The sequence below is a fragment of the Sebastes umbrosus genome, chromosome 18 (assembly GCF_015220745.1).
Source record: "Sebastes umbrosus isolate fSebUmb1 chromosome 18, fSebUmb1.pri, whole genome shotgun sequence".
In the NCBI taxonomy this organism is placed as follows: Eukaryota; Metazoa; Chordata; class Actinopteri; order Perciformes; family Sebastidae; genus Sebastes; species Sebastes umbrosus.
In genome coordinates, this window is record NC_051286.1 from 2,018,374 (window position 1) to 2,043,215 (window position 24,842).

The window sequence follows — 24,842 nt, forward strand, 5'->3', positions numbered from 1 at the left end:
TTGTGCATTTTCTTTAATCTTTCCATGCATCCTTCCATTTAACCCATTAGTGCCCAAAGACTATATTTAGTATGATAAGAAAAAGTGTTTATTACATGTTTTCCATATGAAATATGTTTTTTTTCACTGCACATGTGTGCATATCTTTGATATTCAACTTGTTATGAGTTCATAGACACCAAATACTTGATTGTGCTCCTTGTAGTTTCTGAGATACAGACATTTTCTTATATCTAGTCTTTGTGCACACAACTGTTTTTTCCTAAAATATAATAGAGTATATAGAAAATAGCAGTAGTCATGTGTCCAAATACTAGATATAGTAAAACTTTTCAGCCGGTTTGACCAATTGTTTCTGTGAAATTTCTTCACATTTGTGCTTTAGTCAGTCTATCGGCGCCTTCACAGGTATCCCAGCATTCCTTCTGTTTCTCAAACAATATTAAAATTTTAAGTAAATTAGCAGCGTGCCAGGTAAATATTTGTTCTGGAGTCAGGAAGCTGTGATGCATGAAGCCGGCGAGTCGCTCCATTTTGGAAGCATTGAGAGCGTGTTGGTGAACTCAGCGACCATAATCCATCACAGCTCTGAAGCCGAACACCTGCGCTGCTGTAACTCATTATGTGTTTATTCAGACATTTAAAACTGGAGACGCACAAAACCTCCTTCAGTCAGAGAGGAAGAGAGGAAGCAGCCAACGTCGTCTACACCGACAGCAGCGTAGAGTATTTATGTAACACCTTCCTTAACAAGGTTAAAACGAGCAGCACTGAGTGAAAACAAACATTATGAAGTGTGAGTGAGACATCAGAGAACTCAGACAGCAATAAAACATCACATTAAATACATTTCAGCATGAAAAAGAAAAAGAGCATCTGAATGACATATCGTACAGACATTCATGCTTAACCAGAGATGAGTGAAATATCTGGACAACTATTTAATATTCAACCTTCAGGATGAATTGGAACAGCTTCAGTGATCTCTTAACTTTACATCTAGCGCCACAAACAGGAACATTTTAATTAGTCTAATACTTTGATTTATGACCAAATACCTGCAAAATTACTGACATTCCCATCAGCCTCAGCTGTAATTTGTTTTTAGTGCTAATTAGAAAATATTAGCCTGATCGAGGTCTGGACACACCACGACATCACACGTGTCTTGTCTTTTTTTTTATATATTTATTGTTATTGTTGTTATTACACTATATATATCTTATTCTAATTGTTTGTCATCACTATTATGCAGTCATATTATTTCTGTATATTAATCTCGTCTCGATGTCTAGATAGATAGATAGATAGATAGATAGATAAATACATAAATAGATAGATAAATAAATAGATAAATAGATAAATAAATAAATAAATAGATGAATAGATAAATAATAAATACATAAATAGATGGATAGATAAATAAATAAATAAATAGATAGATAAATAGATAAATAAATAAATAAATAGATAAATAGATAAATAAATAAATAAATAAATAAATAAATAGATAAATAAATAGATAAATAAATACATTTAACTTTGTAGGTTTGTTGGGTCCCTTAATTCAAAACTGTTTAGCAGCTTATTATTTTTGAGGCAGAGTTGGTTGAAAAATCAGTTGGAGATTACTTTTCTTCAGCAAACTATGTTCAATTTTCAGGGTCCATACTTGCACAAACAAAGTGAGATTTCATGCATAAATAATTGATCACACTTCATTCAACGTCCACACTGCTCATCACATCCACACACTGTGTGCAGATTGATGGTGCCGGCTGCTGAGTCACAAAGCGAAGCCTCGCCATCCTCCAGTGGAGCTCCTCCTGACCTTCACCTGCATGCCTGCAGGCTCTGCACTGACTGAGGGAATTACACCGTGGACACTCCCGGCCTCGCTCTGTGTGAGAGGGCGAAGGGGGCTCAGCGATCCAGCAGGACCTCTGCATCGAGCCGCTGCTTCTCCAAATGAAGAAGAGCTGCTCGGGGACACCTTCAAATACTTTACTCAACAAACAGACATCTCTGCTGACAGAGGCCTCGCTGCAGCCCAGCCTCATCCAGGATGGGAGTTTGTAGAGCGATTGACTTTTAAAGTAGCTTCTGACCAAACAGAGATTCATATTCGGTTAAGTTTTATCTGTGGGTATACTGTTTGAGAATAAAAAATATATTATATGGGGCGTAGTAGAAGAGCTGTTCATACTACACTAGTGCAAACATACCATTATTAACATGGATCTTTCACCAAATCTTAAACAAGTCATGTTCAGATATTTTATTTGTGTAAAATACAAATAAGATAAGATAAGATAAAATATTCCTTTATTGGTCCCGCAGTGGGGAAATTTGCAAAATAACTCTAGGTGAAAATATACCATTACAAGTAAAAGTCCTTCATTAAAAATCTTACTTAATTGAAAGTACAGAAATTGTATCAGCAAAATGTACTTTTAAAAGTATAATAATAATAAATATTAATACATTAAAACTCAAAAATGCTAAATTGGCAAAAACAATTACATTATTTAGACATTTCAAATTTATTCTGATTGTTTTTTTTATTCATCTTTTAATTTCCTGACATTTTATTTGTTGTATAATTTATTTTATTTGTTTTATTATTTTTATACTGTGAAATATAGTTACTGGATTTTTTTGTAATGAAAAATGAGAACATGTTTATGTAACTAGTGTATTGAAAATTCTAAATAAAGTATAAAAAACAACAACAACAACAAAAAAGTAGTAAAAAGAAGTAAAAAATAAAGTAATAAAAGAAGCATGAAAAAAGGAAATACTCAAGTAAAGTACAAGTACCTCAAAACTGTACTTACAGTGGCAGTTACATTCATCCACTGGCTCGGTCGTGTCTAGAAGGTAACCCGCAAATAGCGAAACTTGCAAAGTATCTCGCGAGACTTGCTGCCCGAGTTACGATCATAACCCTATCTATCTCGCGAGAGTTCCCCCAGCTTCCGAGTTCCCTTGTAGACACTACCGAGAGCCACCTGTCACCATTGTTATCATGGACGACCGCTCAGAGTCACAGGATTGTCCGGGTCACAGATTCCGGTGCAACACCTGTCCAGCCGTTAAAGCTGAATTAACGTCGTTATCGTCTTGGTTGTGAACTTTTAATGGGTCGAACAAGACGAACTGGTGCCGTGCGATGGAAAGAGAGGAGGAACATTTAAAAGGTAATTGATTTAAAAGGTAATTAATCAGTTTGAAGCGGGAACGTGACGTAACGGTGAACTCGGTTGATGTTGTATTTGGTGAGCTAACAGCTAGCTAGCATGAACTCTCTCTGTGTTTGTGTTAGTTTAGTCTGGACCCTGAAATATTTAATATAGTTTACTGAAGAAAAGTAATCTGCAACTAATTTTATTAACCAGCTCTGCCTCAAAAATAATAATAAGCTGCTAAACAGTTTAGAATTATAAAAATGTATTTATTTATCTATTTATTTATCTATTTATTTATCTATCTATTTATTTATTTATTTATCTATTTATTTATTTATTTATCTATTTATTTATTTATTTATTTATCTATTTATTTATTTATTTATCTATTTATTTATCTATCTATTTATTTATTTATCTATTTATTTATTTATTTATCTATTTATGTATCTATCTATTTATTTATCTATTTATTTATTTATCTATTTATTTATTTATCTATTTATTTATTTATCTATTTATTTATCTATCTATTTATTTATTTATCTATTTATTTATTTATTTATCTATTTATTTATTTATTTATCTATTTATTTATCTATCTATTTATTTATTTATCTATTTATTTATTTATTTATCTATTTATGTATCTATCTATTTATTTATCTATTTATTTATTTATCTATTTATTTATTTATCTATTTATTTATTTATCTATTTATTTATCTATTTATTTATTTATCTATTTATTTATCTATTTATTTATTTATCTATCTATTTATTTATTTATCTATTTATTTATGTATCTATCTATTTCTTTATTTCTTTATTTATCTAGCACCATGTTAGCTTTAGCTAGCTAACAGTGCTCAGCTAGCTGAACCGGATGTTAGCAACGAGCTAATTAGCCTAGCCAGGCTAAATGAAGACATAATGTGTGTCATGACATTTAGCATTATGATTAAAGGGACTGTTTGTAACTTTAAGAATGTCTTGTTAACAGCGACACCTGTGGCCGTTAAGTCAACTAAAGTCAGCGTCGGCTGGCGCTTGTGCTCGCTCTACATAGACATGAACGAGCATCGCTCAAAACTGTTACGGTACGTGTCCACAGCCTCCGTCATTTCCACGCTCCCCATTCATTGTCTATGTAAGCAGCCGCGCAATGCATTCTGGTAGCGTGGCGTCGCGATTCCAGAGACTAGGCGTCACGACGCCCGCTCCTCATTTGCATAAAGTTGAGGGCTCTTCTACTTTATGCAAATCACGGGCGTCCGACGCGACTCGCCGCCTCTCTCCAAACTCCAGAGGATCTTTTAAAATAAACGTTGTTGATCCAAAATAAAGACAGATTCATCAACATGGATTATTTCTCTCCTCAAATGTTTTCAGAAACACATCTCAGTGAACTATTTACGTGACATAAGAGAAGAAAGTTTCCAAACGAGCCTCCAGACTGGTTCCGGTTTGAAAGCTGGGAGCAGCAGCCAACGGCGGGAAAGCGTTCGTCCAATCAGGAGCCGAGTGCCTTGTTTCTAGGGACAGCACACCAAGCGTCCAATGCTGGGAAGCGCCGCGTCCCTCGCGATAAAAAACGCCCCTGTGGACACGTACCATGAGGAGACACACGTCAGCTAAAAGCACAATATCACTCTATATTTCAGCTGCTTGGCAGTAATGTTAGCTGACCAGACCAAGGTCTCTCCATGAATCAATGCTGATCCTAGTGTTGGCTTTTCCTGCCTCAGCCTCCGGGGCTGAAGCAGGAAGAGAAACGTTATCGTCTCCCGACTGTGCCCGCAGGGAGACACCAGCATCCGGTCGGAGACGATTACGTTTCTCGCTGCGGAGCCCCGTCACTTCACAAGACACGGGAAACCTCTGTTGGTCTGGAGGAGCTGCAGCAGTTATTTCTGCACAAACGTCCACTGAACATTCACTAGATATTCTCAGAGCTAAACTAACTCTTCTGCAGTGTGGAGTGAGCAGCATGCACGTGAGAGGTGGAGCGAGACAGCGAGAACGCGCGCAGTGTGTGAGTGAAGACAGGCAGAGGAGGAGCGGTGACTCCAGTCACACGCGAGCGCGCATGGGATCCCGACCCGGTACATTTATACGCTTAAAAAGTTACAAACAGTCCCTTTAATGATATTGCGACAGACCTAAAAAATGAAACAAACAAATCAGTCTTTGAGAAGCTGGAACTAAGTGATTAATTTCGTCTATTTGAGTAATAGTTTCAGTTCCGCACATGTTTTTGTCGACTGATAAGTTTCTGTTCTTTGCCGTACACCTCAGTAAAACAACACATTATTTTGAGGGTTTATTCTCTTGTAAAATATGTATTTGGCTGAATTTGAAGGTTCTCTGTGGATGTTTTGTTGGTTGACTTCCCTAAAACTGTGCCCTCCTCCTCCTCCTCCTCCTCTTCCTCCTCCTCCTCCTCTTCCTCCTCCTCCACTCTGTTTTAGGAGCGAGTCGTGCAGAGTGGTTTTTCTTCAAAGCCAGAGTCGCCCTGACAGTGGCCATCATAAAGAAGAAGCCGTCGGGTATGAGTGGCAGAGAGCACGCCGAGGCTTTGGCCTGCAGGTTGAAGAGCCAGGATGAAAGCTGGAAGGAGAAAGCCCAGGGGCTGCAGCAGGAGGTGCTGAGCCTGCGACACGAACTACTCATCACCAGAGCGACGGCGAACACAAAGAGCAGCACGGAGGCAGCAGGTAGGACTTTCTCCATCTATGTAAGTTACTAAACATTAATATTAGTCTCATATAAGTAGAATGATTGGAACAGGAAGATACTACGAATGTCGGGAAACCTTTTATATTCATCATAAACAGGTTGTTAAAAGGTTCACCCTTGAAAAGCAGTGGTGGAATCCAACTCAAATACTTCTTTAACTACAAATTTGAGGTACTTGTACAGTACTTGAGTATTTCCATTTTATGCCATATTGTACTTCTCCTCCACTACATCGCAGAGACAAATCTAGTACTTTTTTACTCCACCACATTTGTCTGACAGCTTTAGTTTAGGGCCGTCAAAGTTAACGCGATAATAACGCAAATTAATTTGAATGCCACTGAATTTTGTAACACATTAACACAACTTAGGCTGTAGCAGGCTCAGTTTTAGTCTTTAGTTTCAGTTTTTTAGTCGTACTAGCTGAAGTCGTGAAGGAGGTTAAATAACGCTCCAAACTTGTGCTAAATTTTGGCGAGGAAAAACTGTCATGTCCATTTTCAAAGGGGTACCTTGACCTCTGACCTCCAGATCGGTGAATGTAAATGGGTTCTATGGGTACCCGCGAGAATAAGTAGCATGCATAATTCCCAGAAGTAACCTGACCAGGTATCTAAACATCAAACAAGTCCATGACATGATAAGCATGAGCATACAGCATGAATATAATAAAATGTTCACATTAACCTCATCTATATCCATTATAAAACGGGCAGTAATTATTATATACTAAAATAAAATCATTCTGGTGAGTTTGAATAGAAACACTGCTCCATAGTAGAGGTCTAAAACTCCACAGGGATCCTCACAGACGGTTTCATACATGCAGCCCTGATGGGAGGATCTGGATCTGGACTGAGTGATGATGGGGGTCTGATGAGGATCTGGACTGAGTGATGATGGGGGTCTGATGAGGATCTGGACTGAGTGATGAAGAGGGGTGTGATGAGGATCTGGACTGAGTGATGAAGAGGGGTGTGATGAGGATCTGGACTGAGTGATGAAGAGGGGTGTGATGAGGATCTGGACTGAGTGATGAAGGGGGTCTGATGAGGATCTGGACTGAATGATGAAGGGGTTGTGATGAGGATCTGGACTGAGTGATGAAGAGGGGTGTGATGAGGATCTGGACTGAGTGATGAAGAGGGGTGTGATGAGGATCTGGACTGAGTGATGAAGAGGGGTGTGATGAGGATCTGGACTGAGTGATGAAGGGGGTCTGATGAGGATCTGGACTGAATGATGAAGGGGTTGTGATGAGGATCTGGACTGAGTGATGAAGAGGAGTGTGATGATGATCTGGACTGAGTGATGAAGAGGGTTGTGATGAGGATCTGGACTGAGTGATGAAGGGGGTCTGATGAGGATCTGGACTGAGTGATGAAGAGGGGTGTGATGAGGATCTGGACTGAGTGATGAAGAGGGGTGTGATGAGGATCTGGACTGAGTGATGAAGGGGGTCTGATGAGGATCTGGACTGAATGATGAAGGGGTTGTGATGAGGATCTGGACTGAGTGATGAAGAGGAGTGTGATGATGATCTGGACTGAGTGATGAAGAGGGTTGTGATGAGGCTGCTTTTCTGATTTTTAGAGCTCAGGGGTCTGGGTGGTTACAAAAGTCTGAAATATCATTTTTTCCAGTGATGTTTGTTATAAAATGTTTCAGAACTCTGACCTAAACTGAACTGAACCCCTTTCAAAGTGGACATGACAGTTTTTCCTCGCCAAAATTTAGCCTATCTTTGGAGCGTTATTTAGCCTCCTTCCTGACATGGTTGGTACCGATGGATTCTTTAGGTTTTCTAATTTCATATAATGCCAGTATCTTCACTCTAGCTTTAAAACTGAGGCGCTACAACCTAAAAATCACAAGTTGCATTAATGCGTTAAAGAAATTAGTGGCATTAAAACAAATTTGCATTAACACGTTATTAATACATAAACTTTGACAGCCCTAATTGTTATATACAGCGGTGAAGTGCTGACAAAAATGTGATATAAATGTCAATAAATTTGTGCACTTGGTAAATAACTGTTGTTATTATCTACTATTGTCCCGATTGGTTTTCTTTGATATCTTTCATACTTGAACTGATGCATTCTGTCTTAAAAAGTCTTAATTTGAATTTAATGCTCTCTGCAGAAACTCTGTTTACTTTGCAAAGTTCACAGAACACATCATTTTGAAATTAGATATGCTCATTTGTATTTACACCTTTCATATCTCTAGTATTTAGAGGTTCATCTTTATCTTGTCAAATGTCACGACTGGTTTAAATTATCATCATTTGTTTCTTCGGAGTAGATGTCACCGTTTCCCGGTGGAGAATATGTCATTTTGAAACACACACAGTTATAACTAGTGAAGCCTTTATGACAGCGTTTGTTTCAGGGAAAACACTTGTCGTCTTAAATCTAAGACCTCGAGGGCTGAGGGGGAGACGCTGAGACGTTTAGGGCTGCAGCCTGAGAACCTGATTCATAGAAATATGAGTTGCAACTGCAATAATTTTGATTTTAAAAGCACACTGGTGTGATTGTAGAGACTGAAAATACAACATCATGGTTTACCTTCACATATTGTTGTTTAAAACGTATCTATACTGATTTAATAAAATGCATATTTGTGTGAAAATACAGGAAATGAATGTTCGTTTTATTCCGACTGGGTGGATGATGCCTCGGTTTTCTCATTTTATATTTAATCACCAGAAAAACAGTTTACTTACAGAGAAAATGTGAAAGTATAATTTTCCTCCAAAACAACATTACACAGGTAAAACGAGACTTTTCTGTGTGAAATCTTCCAGGTAATGACGACACCATGGACATCGCTTCACAGGATCTGTTTGGTCCAGGAAGTGAGGTGTACAGCGCAGACCTTCAACCAGGCTCAGAGACTCCTGAACTCCTGCAGCAGGACACCCAACCTGCCATCACGTTCCCTCAGCCGCCTCTTTCCTCCAGTCCTCGTGGAAAAGCCATGCTCGCTCACGGGCACTTCCTCCAGTCGCTGTGCTCCCTCCACCGAGTAGAGGGGAACAACAGAGGCCTGGAGTCACTGTGGTTCAGCCCTGACGGAGGTGCGGGGTCAGAGTTGGTGGAGTCTGTGTGCCAGCTCCTGGACTCTGTGGTGGCAGCGTGCAGGGACCCCTCTCCGCTGGGACCTTGTGAGCTGGTCCTACAGGCCTGCCAGGTGGCGGCCCGAGCGATGGACCTGTTCTGCTCTCAGAGGCTGCCGTCAGTAGAGTTCAAGAGACGGGTGGAGGAGTCGCTGAGGGAGCTGACGGAGCTGCTGCTGCACAGTGATCAGCTCAGCAGGGTGAGTAATAAAAACCCCTGGGAGGGAACGTTTCCATTCACACAGTCTATCCTCCAGTTAGAGCTGTTCAATTAAAGATATAGAAATAGGTATTTTCTTTTTAATTTATAAGGGACATGTAATGTTTTATACTCCTGGTGAATATAATCCATCAATCTTATTTCTATATATGTATTTTGTATATACAGTTCCCTTTGTTAACGCCTTATTTTGAAAACCGGATGTAGTCCCACGTGTCTACTTCCTCTAACTTCTCCAAGGTGGTCTCTAGCTCTCCCGTCAGCTCCGTTCTCTTTATCCATCCATGGTCAGCTCCATCGGGGCCGTTTCAATGCAGAGAACATAAATGTCAGTATCTGGGTGCTCTACAGTCGTAGCATCGGCACATTTGACCATGGAGACGAGAGCGTCGGCCGGCTCGACCACACGTTACCGCGATACGATAACGTTTCCTGTCCGTGACAGAGTTAGCATGCAGCTTTAGCTCTGCTCTGTCTAGCTCTGCTCTTCCTGTCAATGTGTGAAACCCAAAGTGTTTCCATCCTTTACTGGATGTGTAGCGTTTACCACGCTGGATATAACATGGGAGGGTGCAGGTCGTATCCACGCTGACCCTCCAACGTCGCTCGCTGAGGTTTGTTTTGGTTGACGGATACGGAACAGATATGACGTCACGTTACTCAGACTACAACAATAAAAGCGGTAACTTCCTTCTACCTCCACATAGACTCAGATGAAGCAAATATATCGATTCTGACATTAAAAAATCAATTTCAAAATCGTAAAAAAAAAAATTCCAATGCATAGGTGAATCCATTTTTTTTCTCCAACCCCTAAAAATAATAATGATTATATAATATATGTACATATTCATTGAAAATCCAGTTTCTTCAACATTTTCCTACACATGCCATCACTTGTGGCATTGTAACTACGGAAGTTCTTTTAATGTGCTTAACTTAATGTGTATATATTTATCCTTTCATATCAAACATCTCAGTCAGCTCCTGGACTTTAAAGGTGTTTTAAAAAGATTGAATCTTTCACACAGACAACAGCGTCTGTAGCATGACACTAGTATACAAGGTAAAACTTACACTAAGTGAAAACTAAAGAGATAAAGCATGGACAGATTAAATCAGAGTGATCGTTCTGAGCATGCTGTAGGTGCAGATTATTAAAATATTAAATTAAATATTCAAATGAACCTTGCATGGTGGAAAGAGAAAAGCATAATGTACATGAGATTCAGGCTGCAGAGGCTGGTTTTTGATTGACAGTGGGATTATTATTATTATCAGGGACCTTCTGTCTTTACTCTACAGATTAAAGATGCAGCAGATTAAATCTCCATATTGTTAGCTGTTCTTTCTCTCACCACTGGACATCCCCTGGGTAATATTAGTCCTTTACAAATAGGGCTTAAGGTCCTTACATGACAGCCGCAGTAGTTGGAGTACATTAGCTTCAACCCCAAAACAAGTTTTAATACGCCCCGATTTCCCCCGAGCATCATTAAAGATTCATGATATTTTATTTCACCACAGCAAGACAGGATTATTGGTGTTTGTGTAGAGACGTGTTGTGTTGACTCAGCTTAATGTATTCAGCTGCTGCAGCCGGTGAGCTCGTAGGCAAAATGTGAGAATTGATCATTCGTCCTCTGAAAAGCAAATAGAGTTTAATCAGAGTAAAATGGGCTGAATACATTTTATTTTTCATGATCACGCTTCAAAAGCAGCTGAAAAGAGAAGGAATCAAATATTGCTGCGGCTGCAACTAATGATTCTTTTTTCTTTTGTTTCTTCAGGTAATTAAAGTTTGTTCTATAAAATGACAGAATATAGTTAAAACTATCACAAGGTGATTTTACATTTCTTGTTTAGCCCACACCAGCAGAACAAAACCTGAAGATATTCGGTTTACAATGATGTTAAACGAAGCAAATGTTCACACTGGAGAAGCTGGGAATAGAAAGTGTTCAAACATTTTTGCACAGAAAGTCTGTTTTAACCATCTGAGACCCAGAATAGATCCATTTTGTCCTTTTTTAGGGAGGTCCAGGGGGTCTTTAGGGGGAGGTAGCAGGTCAACAGTAGATGTCACATAGAAGTGGTGTACATCATCTGAAAGCTGAGAACCTGGAGATTAATTTGAGATGCAGATGTTCTAGTCATAAATCAGAAATAATCATGAAATAATAGATTAAAATAAATAAGTGTATAAGGGTTAAGAACATGATGATAGAAGTTTATGATGGTCATCCCAATGCTCTATTAATACATTTTTTGGGGTTGATACCATTTGTTACACAGATTTGGTGCTATATGTTTTTTTACCACTGGAGAATTAATAAAAAATGATCAATAATCCCTCCAAAATACCACATTAAGACACCGAGACCTTGAGGAACACCATAGAAAAAGCCATGCTGTAATTTGGGATCAAAAACTTTTGATATTTTGGAGATTTCTGCAGGAATTGCATTTTCTGGCGATCGCATAGCGAGCACATCTGTTGTGTAAACTGCTCAGAAACCCCCTTATTGTCAATCTAGCTAAGAAAGCCATCCATCCTCTGAATGCTCTAGGTCTCTAGTCCGATCCATCCATCCTCTGAATGCTCTAGGTCTCTAGTTTGATCCATCCATCCTCTGAATGCTCTAGGTCTCTAGTTTGATCCATCCATCCTCTGAATGCTCTAGGTCTCTAGTTTGATCCATCCATCCTCTGAATGCTCTAGGTCTCTAGTTTGTGGCTGTAGAGTTTCATGAGGCTGTGATTATCCTAGAGGTCACCACAGGTCATTTTATACAGTGACGTCAAGTTTAAAAATATAAATTAAAAAAATGGGGTCACTACAATGTAATGTCTCCTATGGGGACTAACATCATCACACATGAATACAGTTGGGCTCATTGGATCCACCAGAGTCTCAGCTTTACAGTGAGACCCAATTTATGTAATTCAAGACTGTTTAGGGACCCCAGTATGCAGAAATATTCAAATACACCATTTTAGAATAGGCGGAAATAAGGGACCCCTTTGAAAATGGCCTTGCCAGTTTGTCCTCGCCAAAGTTTAGGTCAACTTTTGAGCGTTATTTATCCTCCTTCGTTCCAAGCTAGTATGACATGGTTGGTACCAATGGATTCCTCATGTTTTCTAGTTTCATATGAACCTAATAACCACGAGTTGCGCTAATGCTTTAAAGAAATTAGTGGAGTTAAAACAAATTTGCGTTAACGCATTATTATGGCGTTAACTTTGACAGCCCTACTTTATCTATATTAATAATAATGATTCAAATTAATGTGAAATACGTAGTTTTAAGACAAAAACCTTCACATTTTCTTGGGGGAGAACCCTAAACATCTGCACAGCACCTGAGCCCAGATGTTGGTGTGTTTGTCCGTCAATATCTGACGCTTCTGGGTTTATTTTATTTGTAAAGAAACGGTAGATTGTAGTCACGCCACATTCAACAGAAAGCTTCCCACCTTCATAATATCTCAGCTTATTACCCTTGAAACGGCATTGAGCATATTTCCATCACAATAAAGACGTCGTGAAGCTTCCTGTATCATCAGGCTTAACCTTCATTCAAGCTCACTGAGTCCATAAAGGGTAAAATTGCCCTCAACAGCCGCTCGTAAAAGTCACTCACCGCCTCGCACGTGCTACCGTCATGACAGCGGCTCAGCAGCTGGGAAATGGAGATGAAAGAGAGAGCCCGAGATGACGAGGATGAAGTTATCCCATCTGGCTCTGACTAAACGCTGAGGGAACGGCTTACCCCGCTAAGATGGCTGCAGGCCATTCCTTCTTAACAGCAAACTCCCTCCCCCCTCTGTTTGTCGTGACTAATAGAGAAGAAATAGAGGGTTTTCTTACAAAGCGGCGACGTGACGTTAAACAGTTGTCAAAGAAAGTGATGGTAGCAGTGAGGAGGGTGTGAAATAATGAAAATTTAATGAGGGCTTCGATTAACACGGCACCGATCTGTCTCTGAGAACCTTTTAATGCTCCCACAGAGAGCCTTATAGGACAGGTTACAACCAATCACACTGATGTGGAGTAAATTAAAAGAGCCATTAGTTGGACTCAGTATGTGATTATTATTGATGGACAGCGTTTAGTTATTATGATGGAGTTATCATTTTAAAGGGAACATGTAATAGTGATAGATTCAGATGTGATGAATATTGTTTAAGGTACGCTCCCGTTCACTTCAGAATAAAACATTTGACTTCATGTTGGCTGCTTCTCGTGAAGCCAACTCTTATTTTGGGGGTAAGGGAATAAAAGTTTAAGAAATCCACCACAAAAGAATTTCCATTTTTTTTGTCCATTGAAGTATAAAATTGTCTTTACCTCACCTACTTTAAATGGGCACTAAAGCATACAAACCCCACTGAACAACAGACAATCATCATACAGCACCATCAGAAAACTGGTCACCATAAAAAATCAAAAATAGCTTTAAGGAAAAGCCAAAACAGAAGACCTAAAGTACCGTAGAGTTGAGCTCATTATCGATTAATCTGCCGTATATTATCTCAATTAAAAGGCCTATTGCAATTTTCAGTGCCCAAGGTCTTCAAAGTAGTAGTCTTTAACTTTGACTGCCTTAGTTCAAATGTCTTGTTTTGTCAGACTCAGTTTACGGTCATGTAAGACAAGGAAAAGCAGCAAATTCTCACATTTTGAGAGGCTGGAAATTCAGAATTTTTGCATGAAAAATGAATTAAACTATTAAAAAACAATTATCAAAAAAGCTGGCAATTAATTTTAGTCAACTGAGACCAAAACGACCAATTAGTCGACTGATTGACTAACGGGAAATTCAATCCAGAGCAGCGACGAAGTGCTGCCTGCGGCGAGCTGCGGTCGTTTGATTCAGCGGGGAAGTGCGGCAAACTAAAAGTTGAGAAAAGTTGAACTTTTAGCAGCGAAGTGTGGCCAGAGAATACCTGCAACCAATTAGTAAGCAGATCCTTTTGTATCTGGCGTAAGAGTGGGCAGCTATAATGTTCCATGTCCAGAGGTAGTGAGTGTCATTCTCCATCTTGACTCATTAACGTGTGAATCCCCGTCGACACCTTCCATCCCTCATGATGTAAACATCTCAACAGGTCCCTGAAGCTGTGAGCACCTGTAGGTCTGTATTTTTAAAACGCCGTTCAGTAAACCTCTCTGTAATCATCTCTTGTCGTCCTGTTGTGATGAACGGGGAGACTCCCACCAGATTTGTCGGTAAATTTATATGCAAATTCGCTCCTTTTCATCGCAGCACCTTAAAGAGTGGTCTGCGTGTTCGGAGGCAGATTACACACCGGTACCGTTTAAAGTGAAACTCCTCTCTTTGATACCGCTACCGTTTGATATCACCAATCCGTGATGCTCAATGCATGTGTAATTAATGTGTTTGAAGTGCTCTGCCTACCTCATCTCCTCCTTTTTAGTGAGTTTTATGTTATTTTTTTTGCAGAATGCATTTTGACAAGGCCTCAGTGAAGGGCTGTGAACTCGTTCCTCTGAGTCAAATGTGGGCATCTACAGGCTTTTTAAAATGTGATCATTCAGCTGTGGGTGTTATGGGTCACTGATCTCAGCTCAGCCTGTTGCTCTAAATGCAACACCTTGTGTCTGCTTCACATTTTCGGTCTAATACCGCGCCTGGAGAAATTGCTTTCTCTGCCTATTCTATTATGGATGCCCCGTTGTCTGGTGGGTGGACTACAGTCCAAACATGTCAGCTTTAGGAAGAAGGTTTTGCACATTGATTCTGAGGAACGGAAAGCTGTTGTTGTTTTACATCTTTGAAACATTTCTGAACCAAACTGATGAGCTTCTGATACGTAATGTATACCACATATACAGTACATATACCTAACAACAAAACGAGCCAAAGAACTTAAGGAAGTGTATACTGTTGATAGTTTTACAGAAGCAACAACAGAATCTCCTGTTTTTGTATTTTATTGCCACCATGTGAGGTGTGGCATGACTATCCTGCGCACAACTTGTTCCACTTGAATTATTTCGCTGAAGGTTGAAGTGGCTGAAGTCTCTCCTCCTCTGCCTGCTTGCCTTCACTGACACAAGCCGCACACGTTCTCGCTGTCTCGCTCCACCTCTAGACGTGAACGTGCGCTCACTCCACACTGCAGAAGAGTTAGTTTAGCTCTGAGAATATCTAGTGAATGTTCAGTGGACGTTTGTGCAGAAATAACTGCTGCAGCTCCTCCAGACCAACAGAGGTTTCCCGTGTCTTGTGAAGTGACGGGGCTCCGCAGAGAGAAACGTTATCGTCTCCGACCAAAACTCCGGCGTCTCCCCCGTTCCCTCCGGCCGCGGTCGGGAGGCTGAGGCGGGAAAAGCCAACACTAGGATCAGCATTGATTCATGGAGAGACCTTCGTCTGGTCAGCTAACATTACTGCCAAGCAGCTGAAATATAGAGTGATATTGTGCTTTTAGCTGACGTGTGTCGCCTCACTGTTTTGAGCGATGCTCCTTCATGTCTATTTAGAGCGAGCAAGCGCGAGCTCGACACTGACTTTCATTGACTTATCGGCCACAGGTGTCGCTGTTAACAAGCATTTCTGAAAGTTACAAATAGTCCCTTTAAGAATGTCTTTAAGTATTTTTTATTCTTGTTTTATCAAATCTGTCTTGACCTCGTCTTTTATCAGCTGGTATGGATGCTTTCCCTCAAAAACAGAAACCTGTTGCAGTGCATAGTCAAAGTGTGCAGCAAAATTGCAGGTACGGCCCTTAATGACTTGACTCCTCTGTTCCAAAGCAGGACCTTGAAGAAGGTTCAGTCAGTCCTAGCTGATCGTAGCTGGTCCTAGCTGATCCTAGCTGGTCCTAGCTGGTCATAGCTGGTCCTAGCTGATTGTAGCTGATCGTAGCTGGTCTTAGCTGATCTTAGCTGATCCTAGCCGTCCCCTGTCCATTGAGTTCAGGTTGCTCCCGTCAGGCCGCAGATACAGTTTGCCTAAATGTAGGACCAATAGGTTCAGAAATGCTTTTGTTCCGACTGCCACTGGTTTCCTAAACGATGCCCTGTAATGTTTTATGCTGTAAGCCTTTTTGTATTTATTGCTTTTAATGGCTGTGTGGTACTGCTGACTGTACAACAAATTGCCCCTAGGGGATAATAAAGTTTTCCTTGACCTCCTTGACCTTGAGAAAAAGCAATATTGGCTGTTGGTAAATGGGAACCGAACAGCGGCCTCCTGTGTCAACGTCACATCATGCTTTGTCCTCCCAAACATCCAGCCAAACCTCCTGACAGATAAGAGTCCTAATTCTCATGGCCTCTACAACAATTGTACAAAGCAGCAACAGTGGTTATGTCTTCCATGGTTGATGGTGGAAATGGTGGAAAGAAAAGTTGTTGGTATCTATGGAGATGAACTCCTCCTCCTCTCCGGCGCGTCTAGCTGAGTGAACACAAATGATACCGGCGTTCCAACTCGCACGAGTAAAGCGAGGCGAAAATTGGTGGGAAAGCAACAAACAACGTTTAACTGTAATTTTTGCAGTGTTTGAGCCTGCAATTTTCAGTGTAAGCAAGCACACTTACATTTTCTTCATGAAAAATTTTGTCTTTTGTGCTTTTATATCCAATTGTTTGAGTTCCAAGCCAACCACCAATTACTGTGTACTGTGTCTGTATATAACCTTCGTGGATCTCTGTGTATTTCAAAGCAAAGTGTGGTTGTTAACGTCACTGCTCTGAGCTTCATGTTCACCACACTCAGGATTTTCTGCAGGATGTACAGAAGATAACCTTCTCACAAGTTTTATTTCAAAGAATTCTTCTAAAAAATTAGCATTTTCTTCAACTTTCTCAAAGAGGACGTTGCAGACGACTTTGAAGATACCTGTTAATGAACTCTTTATATATCTGACGTTCAGTGAACACTCCATCAATCTGCCAGTCAAATTGATTGTTCAAGACAATCCAGATATGGAGGAGGGAGGTCAGAGATGAAGGGCGGAGGTAATTTTAATACTGGAAAGACTCCTGACAAGATCAAGGAGTGTCAGCAGAGGATAAACCACCACTGGGAGACGTTTCTAAAACACTCTGACACCCAAACTAATCTGTCAAACACGTTGTTCGAAAACTATTTTATACTTGGATCAGGAGGAGATTGTCCGGGTTACAGTGTCTTCATCAGCCACCAGTGTAAGGGATGACTAAGCACATTGTGATTATATATCATTTCTACTGTTAGGTCAGAAAATAACTCCACCTTTTAGAAAGTTTGTAAAATAGTATTTGTTTATGACAGGAAAAGCAGAGCTAGACATCACGGCTAAAGCTGCATGCTAACTCACGGACAGGAAACGTTATCGTATCGTCGTAACGTGGCGGTCGAGCCGGCCGTCGCTCTCGTCTCTGTGGTCAAATGGGCCGACGCTACGACTGTAGAGCACCCAGATACTGACATTTATGTTCTCTGCATTGAAACGGCCCCGATGGAGCTGACCATGGATGGATAAAGAGAACGGAGCTGACGGGAGAGCTAGAGACCACCTTGGAGAAGTTAGAGGAAGTAGACACGTGGGACTACGTCCACTAAGATTGATGGATTATATTCACCAGAAGTATAAATCAATGGCGGCATCTAGCGGCCGTTGTCAAAAAAGCCCTGGACTCTTTGGTTTTAGTTTCTCTTCTAGACGTTTTGCTGCTGCAGGGAACCCATCATCATTTTTCATCTCTTTTCTAAAACCTCAGCTTTATAGTCAAACAATGAAAACGGTTGAATAAGAGTCCTCTGGAAGTGTCAGCAAAGTGCTTACAGTCGAAGTCTGTTCCATCTCGAGGAGCGATGCTGCGAGCAGCTGCAATTTGCCCAGCGGCAGGTCCTTCCTTCACCGCCGCCGCTCTCACGTCCACGACCGCAGCGCTCTTTTTTCCTTCTGGCTCGGTTTCTCAGACACACCTGGAGGAGTTGTTACGGTCTAGGAGGAAGGAGATTGGACAAGATGAAGAGGCCAGACGATGAAATTGCAGATCCTGAATCCCAAGTGGAGTCATTCAAATGTCACTCTCCCACTGTGTTTCGTCTTGCAGGCATATTTCATGTAATAACCTTTCAGAGCGAGGAGAGCGGTTTAGTGTCTGGCTGGCCTCATCTCGCCTCGCAGCCGCCATCATCTTACCGTGTCATCCCTCTGTCTGCTGGAAGGACTTTTATTACCTTCTGCTATATTGCATCCAGCCCGCCTCATGTGTTTCAACCCCAAACAGAACGCTCAAGTACCCCTTTTATCACGCTATTCATTTCCAGACAATGCTACCCTTCACTGTTATGGATGCAGCATATGCCCGTAAACATGAAGAATGGGATTAGAAGTTATTTTAACGTAGTGCTTTGGCTGATCTTTTTTGTTTGAGACGTTCTGGATGTTAACCCGTTAGTGAAGAGAGGATAGATGTCAGTTTCTCCTATAGTGTGTTCCATACGTTACAGAACTCCTAAACATGGTTATACTGACAGACATTTAGTGCTTTTCAGTCACAGTTTGAAGAGTCTTTCAACCCATGGAGGCCAGAGCTGCTGTGTTCTTCCTCCCTCCAAAATCCAGTTTGCAACTATTCTTTAAGAACTGGAATAATATGTTCGGGCTAGAGGACTGACTACTGCATTTAGAGTTTGTTGATTAATGAATTAGTCAACACTTTTGATACACAATAAGTCCTGCATTAAAGGCAGGGTTTACAATGTTCTCCAGTAAACGCTATTTGTTATATTGGTTGAAATGGTCTTTACACCCGACAGCGATCCATTACTGATGAGCTCTGAAAAAGGACTGGAAAAGAGCCGTCATCTGTAGCTGCTGTAATCCTGTAAAAACATCTACCAATCACTGCCTCGCGGTCCGCTTGGAAAGAACCAATCAGATGCCTCCCTGCCTCCCTGCTCGTACTCTACCCTTGGCGTGCACCAGCCTGAACTCAAAGCGCGTCGCCGCCGTAAGGTGGTATCGGGCACTTTTGCAAGTACGAGTACGAGTACATGAGCACAGTATCGGACCCGATACCCGATACTGGTATCAGTATCGGTGCATCCCTACCGCCGGTACAATAACCCTTTATTTTGATGTTTATAAAATGTACCCAAATTCACGAATATGTAGGATATTACTACTGATATTCATCACTTCACAATGTCTGCTGTATTAGCCGTGTGTTTACTACGTGTTTATTTGCATATAGAGCGGAGAAGTGAGATCGGATCACAAGTGGTCAGTCAAGACACATGTGGAGACGCATTCTAATGCCAGGTGTGAACAGCCGTACTTAAAGCTGTCCACTTGTGATCAGATTACACAGGACGCATGTTAATACCAGGTCTGAACAGGGCTTCATGGTGAATGTGTGAGAGTTTGCAGCCCTGAACATTCACGTACACCGGTGCAGGTAAAGTTGAGAATTAGGTGCATATGGACGAGGTATTCTGAGCCCTGTTTCTTGACAACGCAGCCACCATGTTTACAGAGAATGGTCAAAGGATAAAGAGAGACTTGAACAGAACAGAGCCATATGAGAGAAGTGGAGAATCAGCTGATGAATGCAGTGAGAAACTGACCTCTATCACAAAATCAAAACACTTGAAACGCAGCAGCTCTTCGAGTACTTCTATAGTTTATCTGTTCTCTGAGTAAACAAGCCAGACCGGTCTAATCAGGTTTGTGCACCAGAAGGCAAAGAGGTGAGAGAAGGACGGCCTCGTCAATCTGCAGCCTGAGAAAATCTGGTTAGAAAAGCTGAATAACAATCTCCTCCCTTCAATTGCTTGAAAATTATGAATTAATGTGTTGATAGGATAATCATCCAGACAATTTCACAAGATGTCCTTCCATCATTCAGCTCTCGGGTGGTAATCAGCAGCAGAGGCAATACAAAAACAAATTGAATTTTGTTTTTCTTCTCGCTCCTCTTTGCGTTGTTCACACTCTGGTTTTCTGTCTGTTCAGCTGTAAGCATCTCGCTCTGCACTTCAGAGTTGTGGAAGGTTACTAGTTGAATTCCCCCAAAACCAAATTGAAAAGCAACAATGGTTCACAACGCCCTTGAGCCAAACAATTTATCTCCAGCTGCTGTGGTGGAGCTGCCGACTGGCACGACAACAAAAGGGCAGTTTGACTGTGTTGAAAATATGAAAAACTGAGTGAATATAAATGAGGCTGTTGCTGAATGTGAGCGTGCATGCTAAGCATACTCCCTCCAGGATCAGGAAACATTACAACCTGCAGCAGCAGCCGACTGTGCTGCATCAGTTCCACATTCTCCGTCCTGCTGCCACTAATACTCACTAGAGGATTTTATTGTTGTAGTCTGAGTAACGTGACGTCATATCCGTTCCGTATCCGTCAACCAAAACAAACCTCAGAAAGTAGAAAACGTTGGAGGGTCGTCGTGGATACGACCTGCACCCTCCCATGTTAAATCCAGCGTGGTAAACACTACACATCCAGTAAAGGATGGAAACACTTTGGGTTTCACACATTGACAGGAAAAGCAGAGCTAGACAGAGCAGAGCTAAAGCTGCATGCTAACTCTGTCACGGACAGGAAACGTTATCATGTTGCGGTCGAGCCGGCCGTCGCTCTCGTCTCCGTGGTCAAATGGGCCGATGCTACGACTGTAGAGCACCCAGATACTGATATTTCTGTCCTCTGCATTGAAACGGCCCCGATGGAGCTGACCATGGATGGATAAAGAGAACGGAGCTGACGGGAGAGCTAGAGACCACCTTGGAGAAGTTAGAGGATGTAAACACGTGAGACTACGTCTGCTTTTCAAAATAAGGTGTTAACAAAGGGAACTGTATATACAAAATACATCTATGGAAATAAGATTGATGGATTATATTCACCAGAAGTATAAAACATTACATGTCCCTTATAAATTAAAAAGAAAATACCACTAATCTGTGAGGGAAATATCTTTATTCTTTGATTTTTAGGTTGCTGGATAATAAATAATTCCTGACAATGACTGATATATTTGACTTCAGGACATCTCTGACTACATACATGCTGAAAATCAAACATTTTTACTGGATTCATTTAGATATTTTCCAAAGTTAAAGTCCCTAGAAGTGTATGATTCAACTTTTTCCCCATGGTCTAGTGTTAAAAAAGTTAACAAAAATTGCTATAAATCATAATATCAAACATACAAACATACATATACATATCTAATCGGCACCCAAGTATCGTGATAGTATTGAATCAGGAGATAGGTGTATCGTCCCAGCCCTAATACTTATTATAATCAGTTTGTGATTGGTAGAATTAGAATAAATCGATCTCCAGATTTTGTTTAAGTTCTAAAGGTTAGTAAAAAGGAAAGTTTGAAGGAGTCTCTCTCAGTGACATCTTGTTTTTCCAACCCTCAGCTCCGGGCTGCAGAGAAGCTGATGGAGTACCTGATAACGCTGGGGAGCTGCAGCATGTCAAAGTCTTTTCTTATTCGTCACATCCTCTCTCTAATCAGCAGCCTGGCTGATCAGCTCTGGCAGGCCTTCCAGGTAAATACCCCCACAGCTTCACCACACCTGCTCCTGCATTCACATCACTCTCCTCCTCCTCCTCCTCCTCTTCTTCTTCTTCTTCTTCTTCTTCTTTCTCTTCTGGCTCGGTGACAGCGTTGATCCCTCCACTGATGTTCATATAAACATCAGTTTTGCATTCAAATCATATTGAGATCATGAATATCTTCTCTCACTGTCTCGGTTTATTTCTCCCCCACCGTCTCCCTTTCTCTCTTTCATACACCCAATTCAATTAGAAACATCCCAAATCATAACATCATAAAACCATTACATGCACAATGGAAAACACATCATATTTATAAGCATACAAAGCTCCATATTTGCATCAAACAACCAAAGATAAACTGTTAGATATATATGTTATTGCAGCCCACAAAGAGTGCAGTCAGACAACCAAATACACAGATTGCCGTGTCAATATCAATGATGATGACGTCAAGGTAAGTAGGTCCTCTTGTTATCCCCAACGACGATTGAATACATGTCAATCAAATATTTCTGAACTTATTTTTTGACCGTAAAATGACAGCTTGTTTATTGTTTTCACAATATTTTCAAAACCCTGACAAAGGTTGACAAAAGCAGCCCCAAATTTCAGCTCTATTTGGAAACACTGTAGAGTAGACAGCTGGCCTTTGCGCGAGGCTTCAGGTGCAAAACAGTTTGCCCTATTGACCGGTTGCCACTTCTGTACAACCATAATCGATACCGCGTCCCACCAGTTTCCTGTCTGCCGCGCATTCAAACGTCTCTCAGTAGCTTTTGGCAGCCGCCTGAGTCACAGGCCGGGCGAGAGCTGCATTTGGCCGGCGTGCTTCCTGTGAAAGGCAGAGCGGAGTGTTCGAGCCACCGGGGGGTCCTTTGGAAATGGAAATGTGTAAAATGGTAAAAAGGATACAGATGATTTCCCCCCTTCAACCCCTCCTGCTGAGCTTCCCTCCCACTCAGCGGGGTCGCTCACACTCACTTGTGCCTGTTTTTCTCCTCCTCCAGAGAGCCTCTCGAGGCGGCCGATGCCAAAAAAGACAATTTTTATCAACACTGCATTTTTGAGGGCCAAGTTAAAGAGAAAAAAAATAGCTGAACCCACTGTTTCCCCCCGGAGATATTGATAATGCAAAACAGCCTTGTGCTGCGTTGGAGCCATCGTCTAACACAATCCTCCTGCTGGGGACCAAGGTAGCATTTTGCCCGCCGGCAACTTTGGTAAACTAATTTCATTATAAACATGAGGAACATTTCAAATGCTTGTGCATTACACTGTACCAACACTGAACACACACTTTCCCAAAAGGCAACAAGTCCCAATAGGCTATAAAAGTGAAAATATCTGCACGTCTGGGTGATGCAGTCAATTGTGCGTTAGCATGTGGGATTTGTTTCCATTCACATCCCATACAGCAGTGATGGTTCACCACGAATACATGAACCGTTTCAGCCCTATTAGCTACTGGTTAAACCTCTGAGACCCACAATAGACCCATTTTTGTCTTTTTAGAGGGGTCCAGGGGGTCTTTAGGGGGACATAGCAGGTCAACAGTAGATGTCACATAGAAGTGGTGAACATCATCTGAAAGCTGGAAACCTGAAGATTACAGATGCAGCTCAGCACTGTGTGTCAAGTTCTTATAGTCATAAATCAGAAATAAACATGAGTTAATTCATTTAAATAAATTGTGAAAGTGTATAAGAGCGTAGAACATTATGATAGAAGTATATGATGGTCATCCCCATGCTCTATTATGTCTCATAAGTTGTTGCAGCTATTTTTGGGGTTGATACCATTTATTACACAGATTTAGTGCTAAATTTAACCATCTTTTTTAACACTGGAAAATTGATAAAAATAATCAATAATCCCTCCAAAATACCACCTTAAGACACCAAGACCTTGAGGAACACCATAGAAAAAGCCATGCTGTGATTTGGGATCCAAAACTTTTGACATTTTGGAGATTTCTGCAGGAATTGCATTTTTCCACGATTGGATGGCGAGCACTTCTGTTGTGTAAACTGCTCAGAAACCCCCTTATTTTCAATCTAGCTAGGAAAGCCATCCATCCTCTTTCTGCTCTAGGTCTCTAGTTTGATCAATCCATCCATCCTCTTTCTGCTCTAGGTCTCTAGTTTGATCCATCCATCCTCTGAATGCTCTAGGTCTCTAGTTTGATCCATCCATCCTCTGAATGCTCTAGGTCTCTAGTCTGATCCATCCATCCTCTGAATGCTCTAGGTCTCTAGTTTGATCCATCCATCCTCTGAATGCTCTAGGTCTCTAGTTTGTGGCTGTAAAGTTTCATGAGGCTGTGATTATCCTAGAGATCGCCACAGGTCATTTTATACAGGGAGGTCAAGTTTCAAAAAGTGGTCTCGCTTCAATGAAATGGCTCCTACGGGGACTAACATCGAATAGGAGACAATAAGACATTTATACTGCATTCAAAAAACTGCATGTGATTATCATAAAGTGGGCATGTCTGTCACTTTTACAAATTTTTGGGTATATCATATTGAGGGTTCCACCTACCTGGTTGGTCACACCCAATGTCTGGCCGAGGATTTCTCCTTTGCAGCCATTAGTGGTCCCATGGGAATGTCTCCAGCCCCACCACTCCTCTTCATTCTCTCAAGGCTAGAGATGAGACAACCAGATTGCTTTTGAAGTCTCGCTGTGTTTGAAGACTGAACCGCTGGGACTTTCTTATTTGCTTGTGGCTCTCTGCGATTCAAGTCTCAGGGGGAACAGCTGTGGGCCTCCATATTATGGACTGAACAGTAGGGGAGACTACATCTAGTACATTTCCATTAACGTTTAGCTCATGCTGTTATCCACAGTGAATGTTAATGAGTGCAACCTTCAATTTTCTGACTCACCACCGTCGCAAGCAATCCGTTAAAGTCCCCATGAAATGGAAAAAATACATTTTCCCCATTTGAATCATGAGTCCCTGTGTTAACTGTTCATTTACCTCATGTTATATGCCAAATATATGTCAACAACAA

General features: G+C 41.1%; 1 protein-coding gene across 3 annotated transcripts in view; it reads left to right on the forward strand.

The window, feature by feature from the left end:
* Positions 1 to 3,031: 3,031 nt before the first annotated feature.
* Positions 3,032 to 24,842, forward strand: part of mei4 (meiosis-specific, MEI4 homolog (S. cerevisiae)) — a 79,762-nt gene continuing 57,951 nt past the window's right edge. The window contains exons 1-4 of one of the 3 annotated variants that reach the window (XM_037749844.1): positions 3,032 to 3,200; positions 5,660 to 5,905; positions 8,740 to 9,251; positions 21,684 to 21,815. In XM_037749844.1, the coding sequence (XP_037605772.1) occupies positions 3,173 to 3,200; positions 5,660 to 5,905; positions 8,740 to 9,251; positions 21,684 to 21,815 (918 nt within the window). In that variant the 5' untranslated portion in view covers positions 3,032 to 3,172. The remainder of the gene's footprint in view (positions 3,201 to 5,659; positions 5,906 to 8,739; positions 9,252 to 21,683; positions 21,816 to 24,842) is intronic. The other 2 variants (XM_037749847.1, XM_037749845.1) reach the window with 2 other exon arrangements.